Source organism: Pundamilia nyererei, unplaced genomic scaffold (genome assembly GCF_000239375.1).
Source record: "Pundamilia nyererei isolate P.nyererei 1_Seehausen unplaced genomic scaffold, PunNye1.0 scaffold00172, whole genome shotgun sequence".
NCBI lineage: Eukaryota > Metazoa > Chordata > Actinopteri > Cichliformes > Cichlidae > Pundamilia > Pundamilia nyererei.
In genome coordinates this window covers 1,167,377-1,179,611 of record NW_005187573.1, presented here as the reverse complement: position 1 = coordinate 1,179,611, position 12,235 = coordinate 1,167,377, and the positions used below count along the sequence as shown (strand labels likewise).

General features: G+C 44.2%; 1 protein-coding gene across 1 annotated transcript; it reads left to right on the top strand.

Annotated features, from left to right (window-relative positions):
* Positions 1-717: 717 nt before the first annotated feature.
* On the top strand, positions 718-9,346 carry neff1 (neuronal intermediate filament family member 1). The gene is made up of 4 exons (XM_005746115.2): positions 718-1,703; positions 3,479-3,796; positions 3,991-4,115; positions 7,476-9,346. The coding sequence occupies exons 1-4, from the start codon at positions 960-962 to the stop codon at positions 7,834-7,836; spliced, it is 1,548 nt and encodes a 515-aa protein (XP_005746172.1). The 5' UTR covers positions 718-959; the 3' UTR covers positions 7,837-9,346.
* Positions 9,347-12,235: the final 2,889 nt, after the last annotated feature.

Here is a 12,235-nt window from a genome sequence, read left to right as displayed (position 1 = left end):
CGAGACCAATGGAAAGTAGTTTAAGGTGATTTAAGATGACCCGGCGATGTCTGCGCTTGGGATCTGTTCCAGACAGGCAGCTTGAGCAGCAGCACTGGAGGCGCCTCCTGTGGTGTTCGGAGCTGTTGAGGCTGCGGTCCCGCGGGTGGGTGTCCTGTACTTTGCAGGGGCGTGGTCCTTCGCCTCTGTCTCCAGCCTAGATCAGGACCAAGGCTAGAGACCGCTCTGCGCAGCACTGAAACATAGGAGCCCCCCCGTAAAGTGCGTAAAGTGCGTAAAAAATACACACTTTACGCATATTTTTGCCACTAATATGATATTATCCCGTCTTCCCACACTGCGGTGGCCGGGGGGGTGACTGCAGACTGCAGCACCACCAAAACACACTCTGGGAAAAGCTCTATACATCGATCCCATTTCCCATTCTGCTGCGACAGGAAGGAAAAAAATACTGCAGTGAACGCCATAGATAAGTGCATAATGAATGTGCTGTAATTCAGATTACACCTGTGTTTGTGTTACGATGTGTTTATCCGGGTGGCACTAAGTGCGATCAGTAGTTGGTAACTTGAAAAGAAAAAGTTAGATTTTAATGATCTCAGTTCGGGCACGGACAGCAAAGACCGTGCAGAAACCTGCTCATCGTTGAGTGTGATTTTGTTGAGCTGGAGCTGCAGGGCGGAAAGGAGGAGATGCATGAGTGACTTCGTGTCTCCCCAGAGGGTGGAGGCTTTCTGCAAAAGCTTGCAGGTTTCCCCTTGTCTTCTGTTGTTGCTGCGTCAAATGATGCGGCGGCGCCTTCCCTATAAAAGCACCTGTCCCGGGCAGACATCACTCGCATCTCACTTTCTCTCTCTCACACACACACTCATCCTGTCACACTCCTGAACTCCACACACACACACACTTCCCTGTGCAAAGCAAAGGCATCGGCCCAATTCAACCGAGGTGAAGGAACCATGAGTTACTCCAGCGAGATTTACAGCAGCTCCTATCGGAAGATCTTTGGAGATGCCCCCCGCTCCGGTCGCGTCGGCCTGGGTAGCAGCAGCCCGTCCCGCCTGCACTCCGCGGGATACCGCAGCAGCCACCGCACCTATGGTTCCCCCTCAGCGATCTCCTCCACCACCACCTACCGCCGGACAGCGGCCCCCGGCCGGGTCTTCTCCTCCATGCCGGACCACGCGGTGGACCTGACCCAGTCCACCGCGGTCACCAACGAGCTCAAGATCATCCGCACCAACGAGAAGGAGCAGCTGCAGGGCCTCAACGACCGCTTCGTGTCCTTCATCGAGAAGGTGCACAACCTGGAGCAGCAAAACAAAATCTTGGAGGCCGAGGTCACACTGCTGCGCCAGCGCAACAGTGAGCCTTCTCGCCTGCACGAGCTCTACGAGCAGGAGATCCGCGAGCTGCGAGCGCGCGTGGAGGAGCTGACTCACGAGAAGAGCCAGATGCACCTGGACTGCGTGCAGATGAACGACACCCTGGAGCGCATGAAGGAGAAGTTCGAGGAAGAAAGCAGGCTGCGAGAGGAGGCGGAGAACACCCTGAAGGGCTACCGGAAGGACGTCGACGACGCCACCCTGGCGCGCCTGGAGTTGGAGAAGAAAGTGGAGTCGCTCCTGGATGAGATCGCCTTCCTGAGGAAAGTCCACGAGGAGGAGCTGCAGGAGCTCCAGGCTTCACTGCAGGCCACACAGGTACACGTCCCACGGGGGTCTGACGGCCTGCCCGTAGACACGCAAGGATTACACCCGCCGACGGTCAACTGGTCAGAAATGCGATTAACCACTAGTTTTAAAGCCACAGAATATCACCAGAAACACAGTGTTACCCACGAACACAGGTGGTCTCCAGGCTTGAGTGTTTTTACACTTCATAATCACCTTAGTGGCCACAAACAAACTACAACAGAGGAAGTTGTTGATTTGTTGCACTCAACACAACAACAAACCCTTTTTTCTTTCTTATTTTTGTGAGTAGTTCGGGAAAGCAGTGACCTACAGATGTGTTAGGATGTAAAAGTCTGTCGGCAGCCGTCTTTTCTACGTCGCTTCGACGTGCTGAACGGCGCGCACATGAAAATTAATGGCACTGCAGTTCCGTTTCAGCACCACGCGCTGTCCTCCCTCCCGCTCTGAAAGCAGGAGAGTCGCGAGCGTCCCTGCGGTGTCCCGCGCGCTCCTGTGCTCACGCCCCCTCGTGCCAACTTAAAGCTGTTTTTGAAGTGTCTGTTTTTCGGTCGTTTCGTGTAGAGAATTGCCCAGAAAACTGACTGATATTATGAAAGTGCGACAGCGGAGAGATAAGCTACCTGCTTTGCACCAAGGTCAACTATAAAGTTCATGTAAACTACTGTAAGGCCCGCCGTTAGCTTGCTACCATTTCCTAAAAGAGAGGGGGGGGAGAGGGGGCAGAGGGGGGGAGAAAATGCGGAGAAATAGCGCAGGGGTGTGGTCGTCCCAGGCAGGACAAACTCTAGCGCTTGTTTCGTGTAGGTTACATATTAACGTGATAAACTGCCTTCATGGGGCAGTATGGCGGTTCAAGCCATTTCCCACTTTGTTCTAACCACGTGTGACGCGCATAGCTCGAGTTTATGCGCAAGAGTGAGTTATTTTCATGTTTATTGGGATGTTATTTATGTCCCGCTGTCGACAGAGCAAGATAAAAAGAAGAAAATTTGCGTGAAACTTGTCTTTATGTGAAGCGACGTCCTTTGCGAGCTTGTGCTTATTAAGTTAGTCACGAACTGGTGGTTGCTAGGTAGATTTCTCCAGGGGTTCTCATTTCCCCCCCCTATGGGGAATTTGAGTACCATAAAAGCCATTGACAGCACAGCTTTCTGCAGCAGAGATGTCTGAGTCAGCAGTCCATTCATCAGCGCCGCAGTCCACCACCTCAGCTCATCAGCACACCGCTCACCTTAAACATTTATGTTGCGGCGCTAGAGAAGAGGGTAGTTTAGCTGCAGCACAAGCGCATTAACATGCATTAACAGTATTCAGTATTTAAAAGAAATTCACAATGACACGCTGATATTTTCATCAGGTTAATAGCTACAGATAAGCCAGAGTTAGAATGGCTTTGTTTGTCATCCATGGTGACAGTGATTTCAGCAGTTTGTTGTTACAGTCACCACTTTTCAAAGAACAGACATCCAATCAGAGAAACACTAAGATTTACCCACTGAGTATTAAAAGCATAGACTTTTCCAGCAAACAAACAAGCTGTGTTTGTGGAAAATGATGGTTCCACATTATATAATAATATGGTTGATCGGGATCAAAATGAACTTATAATTCTTAATCAGTGAGCTAAAATAGTTTTTGAAATGTACACAGCTTATAATTGTGCATCTCTTAAATATAAGGATGAGTGATTTAAAAAAAATTGCTACATTTTATTTACAGTTGTAAACTCAACATATACAGTAAACACAAACAATTTTTACTTTCTACTTTTTTCAATCAAGGTGTCAGTGGAGATGGATGTCAGCAAACCTGACCTGGCTGCAGCCCTGAAGGACATCAGGGCCCAGTATGAGAGCCTGTCAGCTAGGAACCAATCCCAGGCAGAGGAATGGTACCGCTCCAAGTTTGCCAGTGTGACTGAGGCGGCTGCCCGCAACCAAGATGCCATCAAGCACTCCAAGGAGGAGCTGAGCGAATACCGCAGACAGGTGCAGGCCCGGACCCTGGAGATTGAGGCCCTCAGGGGCCACAATGAAGCTCTGGAGAGGCAGATTGCAGAGATGGAAGATCGCCATAACAATGAAATTGGTGAGATGCAGGTATGTAAATAATTGTATTTTTTATACCTTTATTAAGCTAATTGTTAGAAACCTTAAAAAAGACTTTACCATATTATTTACAGACAAAAACAACCAAAAAGTAGCTAACAAAATTGAGGAGTTAATAATAAAAGCCATAGGTCACATAAGGCTAATGCTGGCTAATATGTGCATGTGTCTGTTTGTGCATACAGGATACCATTCAGCAGCTGGAAGGTGCCCTGCGTAGTACGAAAGGAGAAATGTCTCGTCATCTACGTGAATACCAGGACCTACTGAATGTTAAGATGGCACTGGATATTGAGATTGCTGCGTACAGGTCTGTAATATTACAAACAGAACAGCAGTCATCATTTTGGCAGGTGGAACTAAGCTGAAAACATACATACAATAATAATAGCACAGTATGTTATAAACCTAGGTGTGACAAAGGACCCGATGCACACAACGTTGCCAGAAGGTTCAATGTTTATTTACAGTGGGGGGTTTTCATATCGCCACACCTTTGGTTGTGCAGCTTTTCAGCTGATGTCTCAAGCACAGCATAGATAGCACACACAGCACACCAGTAGGTCCCGGTGTCCTACTCAAAAGAGAGGGCATGATTATATGATGGGGGTCAGCCGTGTGGGTCAGGCTCCCCTGACACCACACCACAAACTCGCTGCTCCATCCCTCCAACCATCTGTGCCCCTGGCCTTTGGACTACCTTGAACTTATAAGGCTGGAGAGCCAGTTACAACCGTGGGGGGTGATCTGGACATTGGCATCCTTCATGCGATGGAGCCACAGCAGCAGGGTGTGATCTGGAGAGAAGGTGAATGGATGGCCCTAGAAGTAATAAGGAAGAGAATCGACCGCCCACCGGATGGCCAGGAACTCCTTCTCCATGTACCACTGCCCACTGTGCTGGCCTCCCGTTCTGACAGTTTCCTGCTGATGTACAGGTGGGTGATCAACCTCCCCCACCCTTACCTGCTGGGATAACATGGCACCCAGCCCTCTGTTTGAAGCATCAGTGTGTAGAATAAAAGGGAGGGAAAAGTTAGACGTGTAGAGCAGGGGCTCAGGGACTCCAAGACTGCAGCCACCCGCTGCACATGCTCTGCCCAGGTGTCACTGTGGATGATGATGTCATCCAAATAGGTGGCAGGATATGCAGCGTGCAGACGCAGTACACCGAGGCACTGGAAGGTGGCGGGGCGTCCGAACACGCTGAAGGGCAAATTGGTACAAAGCATACGGAAGGGGAAGGGGAGTTTTTTTTTCCTTTGACTCTGCAGACAAAGGAATCTGCCAGTAGCCTTCCCTGACACCAGACCCTGAACCCGCTGCTCCACCCATCCCCTGCAGCTGAGTGACAAACCACACCCTGCCACACTAGGAAAAACAGTGTTTGCAGATCACAGCAGCAACAAAATTACTGTTCCAAGTGAACTTGTGATCTTCGCCTATGAAACCATTGCTTCAAAGGCTGAGACCCGGTCTGCAACCACTCGCACTCAGTTGCTGTCTTCAAGTGACTTTGGTGTGTCAAGATAAAGTCTGCTATGAGTTTGCATCTGTATCTTAGTCATTGCTAACCAGTTGCACTCAATCTGTCTGGGTTTATAAATTAGACAACACTTATTTGCAAACCTTTGCCAATCTGTCTGAGGGTGATTGCACTTAGGCTGTATCAGACCGTAATTGTTTGCAGACAAGTCACCTACCACCAAGTGACCTGTACAATCACTTCACGGTCGTAGGTGGACACCCAGAGACTGATTGGATGAGTTTGTTCTACACGCAACCTCTGAGGAGCAAACACAACTACTTCCAATCAGTCACGAAATGTAGAAAAATGTACAAGGCAATAAGTGATGTTTCCTAGTCACAAAGAGGTTGTCATCCTACTTTTACTCTGGCATGAAAGGCAATTATTGTAGGATTGGATGTGGCAGTTTCAAAATGGGACACAGCAGCCACTCTGGAGCTTTAGCTACGTGTCTCTCTTAGCTGATTTTTCTTTCAGTTTTACAGCACATGACCATTGTAGCAACTGGTGTTATTTTCCACCATTTCCAGATACCTATAGGATGGAAATCATAAAAAAGTTATACAATACTTGTCGGCAAAAAAAGCTTCAATGCAGCTAGCTGGTGGTCACTTATCAAGAGCTTCATTCAACAATATATTTACTCTTTCGTTCATTGACTGGTTCTCAAAGTGACTGATAAGAGGTCAGCATCATAGTCTGTTTAAAAGAAAAATCTAAGCATGATCTCAGTGTGGTGCTTTGTCTTTCTCCCCTCCTGTTGGATTGATTGCACCATCTCGAAGTACAAAGGTATTGCATAAGGCAGCTGGTTCGCAAACAAACTTCAGCAAATATCTCTGCAATACAATACATAAATCTGTTTGAAATCATATCATAGATGTTAATTGTTCGCCATTTGTGTGCTTATTACTCCTTTATTATAAGAGTTTTGGAGTGAAACCACACTGTATCTTGTTTATTGAAGTGATTAATATAATGACAAGTGTTTATTATTGACATTTAGATTTTGCTCTTAAGGACACACTGCGTGCAAAATTCCACTTTATTTATATAAACCTTTTAAAAATGAGTAGGTGTAGGTCCCTCTTCTGTGGAACAAGTTCCCAGTTTGGAGTCAGGAGACAGATGCCTCGTCTACTTTTAAGATCAGACACAAGACTTTGTGTGACACAAAGGACCCGACACGTATACGCTGTTGCAGAGTTGGCGATGTTTTATTACAGTGCTTTATCTTTTCAGACTGCTTTGTGCAGCTTTGCAGCGGTCTTGTTCCCCTCACAGCTCTCCCCTCTGTTTCCTGCGGCCTCGTTAGGGAGAGTCTGATTACTTGAACAGCCCTAGCTGCCCTGACAGCCTCCCTGGCACTGCCCGCTGAACCACCCCTCCTCCTCAGCAGAGCCACAGACCACACAGAGACACACTTTCCTTTTTGATAAAGCATATAATTAAGGCTGGATCAGGTGACCCTGAATCTTCTGTTACTTGTGATGCTGAGGTCTTCCGATGGTGCACTGAGTGTTTCCCCTTCACTGACTTTTCACTAACTATGTGTTTATACACCACTTTGTATTTACTCATTAGTTATTATTAACCCTAGCTCTCTTACACAGTGTGTCTTTTGTCCCCTCACCCCCAGTTGGTGGTGGCAAATCGCTGCCCCCCTGAGTCTGGTTCTACTGAAGGTTTCTTCTTGTAAAAAGGGACGTTTTCCTTCCCACTATCTCCATAGAGGTGGTTGGGTTTTTCTTCTGTATTATTATAGGGTCTTTACCTTAAAATATACAAGCTACTGTTGTGATTTGGAGCTATATAAATAGTTGAATTGAAATTGTAGCTTAAACACATCCCAACATGATCCTGGGACATTTGCTTCATGTCACACGAGAGGAGTGCTCCCTCACCTACTTTCCTAAAATGTGATTTTAATGCTTTCACTAAGAGAAGTCAGACACTTCCAACTGAAATAAGATGATGTAAAACTGCAAAAGCACCAAAACAGACAGCAGAGGTGCTTCATCTGATATCACGGTGACATTAGATCCCTTCAGAGTGTCTATCACTGCACTGAGCATCTAAAAGTAGCACGTCCAGTGTAGGCGGTGACGTCACCTTTTGTCCTCTGTTTCTCCATCTGCACAGGAAGCTGCTGGAAGGCGAGGAGTGTCGCCTCAGCTCTGTCGGCGGCGCAATGGTCCAGTCTGGCTATCCCGGCTTTTCCTACATGTCCGCCCGCACCTACACTCTCGGCGCTTACAGGAAGCCCGGAGCTAAGCCTGAAGAGGAGGAGCAAGAGGAAGCGGAAGAAGAGGAGAAGGAAGAGGACGAGGAGGGAGAAGAGGAGGGTGAGGAGGGAGAAGATGGTGAGGAGGGAGAGGAGGACGGTGAGGAGGGAGAAGAGGGCGAAGAGGGTGAGGAGGAGGAGGAAGAGGAGGAGGAGAAGCCAAAAGAGAAAGAGGAGAAGAAGAAGGAGAGCCCCACCGGGAAGAACAGCAAGAGCTAAACTGCTTTTGTCATCACTGTCATCAATAACGCATTCCACGTTCCACGATCAGTCACCTATGGATCTGTTCATGTTCACATCATCTCACACAGACACACACACATCTGCACAATCCAGATGCCTCACACCTGTGTTTTTCAGTCTCTGTTTGCTCTGTAAGTGATTAGTTCAATCTTTATTAGATGGAAAAGGAGATTTAGAGACTAGCTAGTACTACAGTAGCAAAAGAGTTCAAATCACTTCCATAAATCTGCTGTAGTTGTCACTACTCTACGTCACAGGAGTACAGAGAAAAGCGCAGGAAGCTAGCACGATGCCACCGAGTTTCACAAGTCTGAAAAGGGGAATGATCCGTCTTTTGACCAAGCAACAGCAAACGTGCCATTGGTAATTAATATTCACAGTAAGAGCAATCAAAACCTGTCAGCACACAGACTTTTAAAGAGAAACGCACAGATCCTGGAGCATGTGAAACAGCCAGTCCAACTTTACGGTGCTATTTGATTTTTACATTTAAAAGTTGGCGATTCCTGTAAGTTAAAGATTTTGTCATTGAATGAAGCGTCACCAGCTCATTCCTGAATGTCGCCCTGTTAGGCAGGACATTTTCTGTCCTGACTGGAAGTCCCAACTCCTCATTTCACACGGCAGGTGAATGCTTCCTCTCCTTTCCATTAGCCGCTGCTTAGTTCTTCATTTCACCCCCTTTAATTTTCTCCCTCCTTCTTAACTGCAGCATAGCACAGTAATACTGGCAAACCTGGAACCTGGAAAAACATAAATGTACATGGGTGGAAAGGTAGATTGCTTCAGAGTCGCTGGGTGTGAAAATGTAGAGTTTCAATTGCTGCTGTATATATTTTGGGAATATAAGTCCTCCCTTTGATTGAATCATTTGTCATACACTTTATCTGATCATCTCACACACCAGCTTGTTTTCTTTCCCCTCACATAAACATGGTGGTGCTTTGGTTTCATGTAGCTGAAACAGGAAACAAGGTGAAGGTGAGTGTAGGTGTTAGGAGCAGGCAGGTGGTGCTGACGCTGACAGTCCTCAGCCAAGACTGCAAGTGTCTGTTAGAGTAGATTCTCCTGGGTTTATGGTTTATGTATACAGAGTCACATAAAAGGGCTATTTTCCCCATAACTTCTTCTATCACCTTCTGTCACTGTCCTTCATCATTTCTCTCCCTTGCTTTTATTATTTCTTTATTGACAAATGAATCAACCAACGGATATGAATGCATGGCCTGATTCTCGGAGCTTGAGTATCTGCTGGATGAGTAGATTTTTGCTTGTTGTGTGTTCAATTAAAAAAGAATTGCCTTAATCATAAATGAAAGTTAAAAGAAACATGTTTTCACCTGCAGCTCACTTGTTTCTGGGGAAGTAGAGGAGTGCTGACACTTTCCAAACCGTTCTGCTTTACAACTGTGACTGTACGTGCTGCTCTCTCATGCAGTGATGTTCCTCTCAAAGCCAAATAAAGACATTTATTAACCAAAAAGCATTTAACCACGTCTGTGTCTTCTTTATTCACTAAAAGCTAAGCACACAAACATTCAAGCCTGTAGTTCTGAAGTTAACATTTTGTTTTATTTAATTTGGGTAACTTGCTAACATTTTTCTGTTGAAGATAAGGAAGTTATAACATGTTATACATATTACAGAAAATTTGTTACAGTCTTGTTTACGTTTTAAAAATTACATAAAAGCAACATATGAGTTTAACCCTTTAAAGCCATGAAATTTCAGGTGGGTGGGTTCATTTCTCTCTCCCTTCCTAAGTCTGGTTCTGACTGAGGTTTCTTCCTGTTTAAAGGGAGCTTTCCCTTCCTGCTGTTGCATTGTTTGCTCATGAGGGACTGTTTGATTGTTGGGGTTTTCCAGAATACTGGATGGTCTTCATAAATAAAGTGCATTAAGACAACTGTTGTAATTTGATTATATAAAAATTCACCTGAATCAAATTGAAGAAAAAATCAGCAAGATAACTTGATAGCCACCTCAAAGGTTTTCTTGCTGCATACTAGCTAAACTACTATGGTGACAGTTAACAAATCAGGTACTCACTGCACTCTTGGTGTCACAGCTTTGCTCTGTTGCTCCTTAAAGGATAAAGACAACTTGAGTAATATACTGATAAATGGAACAAAAATAAAGCAATTAAGAGCTCCAAAGTGTTTTAGCATCAAAACTTTTTCCAACACATCCACATGTACCAAAATATTATTGGACAAGTGCTAGATACACATAAGACATACTTATAGGTGCAGATAACTTAATCAACGAAACAGTTAATCAACATTAATCAGAATTTTTTTTAAAAATGGTTTCTTTAACTCAAAAAGGAAAAACTAAATAAACAAAATAGCTCTTGTTAAAATAGTTAAACAAAAGCAAATTAATCAAACTACTTAAATCTTATTCATTCAGTGGCAACCATGGATTCAAACTTATTATAAGAAGTTTGTATTTAAAATGTATATAAGGAGTAAAATTAATGTCTGGAGTCTATATATATGTACAGTGCTTACTGCTAAAGCTGACAGTGACAAATTATGCTGTTGAAAAGGTTATTTGAAGTAATGAAATATGATAATTCCACTCACTGGAAAAGATGCTACCGATATGATGATCAACGACCCCCCTGCCACTGGGTAAGAGTCTCCTTTAAACGAACTTGCTCATACCTAAAACAGCCTATTAGGGGGGAAAAATGTTGTGATTTGGCGCTATATAAATAAAATTGAATTGAACTGAATTGTATTGAATTACTGTTAGTCTCCCTATCAGAATCACAAGCAACAGAGATCAGTTTTAGGATTAAAGTTACTTGCTTCCTTTCCTCTTGTGACAACAGAGGAGCCAAGTATTGTTGCTTGTTTGCTAACAAAGATCTTGTTTATGGAAATGAGCCTTAAAATTTAGCCCCAAACCAGGGGTGATTCTAGGCTTAAAATGTAGGTGGACTCAGCTCCCAATCATAATATCATACATGCAGTGTCTATCAATTAATATCAATGGAATATGCTGTTTGCAAATGTAATCAACCCTTTTTACATTTTCAAATCTCAATTTGATTAGATGAACATTTCAATATTGCCTTCAAAAGCAACCTAATTAGTTAGATGACCTGTTGTCATGGGTGAATAATTTCAGAGATTTCAATCTAATCCACCCGTTGTAAGGTGGAGCCTTTAGTTATCAAACCCAAGGCAAAGGCTCTGTTATTGAAGAGGTTAAAGAAGAATTTATGGTAAAGCAGATAAAATGAGAAACATGCACAGCATTATTTCAGTCTCTTAATCACACAGAGGCAGTCCACCAAATAATCAAGTGGTATTGTTCAGTGCAGAAACTAAAAAAATCATGCTGCCACTCCACAGACCTGTACATGGAGGAAACTAGCAGAGTGTTTTTTATATTAAAGTTTCTGGAATCATACAAACCCGGCCTTTATTATGCAGACTCAGCATGGAGCATCACGAGAATAAATTTGTAGTCCGTCACATCAGTGTAGTGGCATCCATCCTGTTCAGCCACATTTAGAGTGATATGAATCCTGTAAAATGCTGCCATTCATATCAATATGCTGTGTGGAGAATGTCCACTGGTATTTTTAAGTAAGTGTGCTACTGAAAAGCACGCAAAGCATCCATGAAATTCAGGAAAAACTACTTGTCTATTACAATGTTAGTTTTCCTATATTTCAGTTAAAATGTGTCTTTCTGCCAGCTAGTGTCAGAAAATAATACTAAAATACAATATTATTAATACTATTACTATAGTAATTTTTAGGAGTGTTCTGGTGAAATCTGGGGATCAAGCAACCACAAAAAGGGTCTGAACTCACCTATGCCCCAAACATTATGTGGCATGTTTTAACTTTGCAGAAAGGTTTGAAGCCGTGCTGAAAGAGATGTGAGCTATTAATGTCCCAAGGTTTATAAATTAAAGTATCACTCATGGAAACAGGTGGCACCTAAAATGAAAGCAAATTAATTTCTGCAACAACCGCAAAAGCAATGCAGAAAGCCACAGAGTCCCACTGGAGTATATTCCTATTCCACTTTATGCTGAACAGTCACATCAGCTACATTTCCATCACAAATATGTGCAAATGTATAAAAATAGTGTATATGATGGATGCTAAAACGATGTGCTTAATGCCGCCCACCCCTCCGCGACTGACATTTGCTCCTTCTATGCCTGACACTGAAGCTGACACGTCATCGACACATCCCAGCTGACAAGGTGATGCTTTTATTGTTTACACATTAGCTGACACGTATGTACACATTATTGCTGTAACTCCATGAAAAGCCTTCCATTAAACCAAAATGCTGCAGCAAGAGTACCAACAGGGACTAGAAAGAGAGAGCATATTTCTCCCATA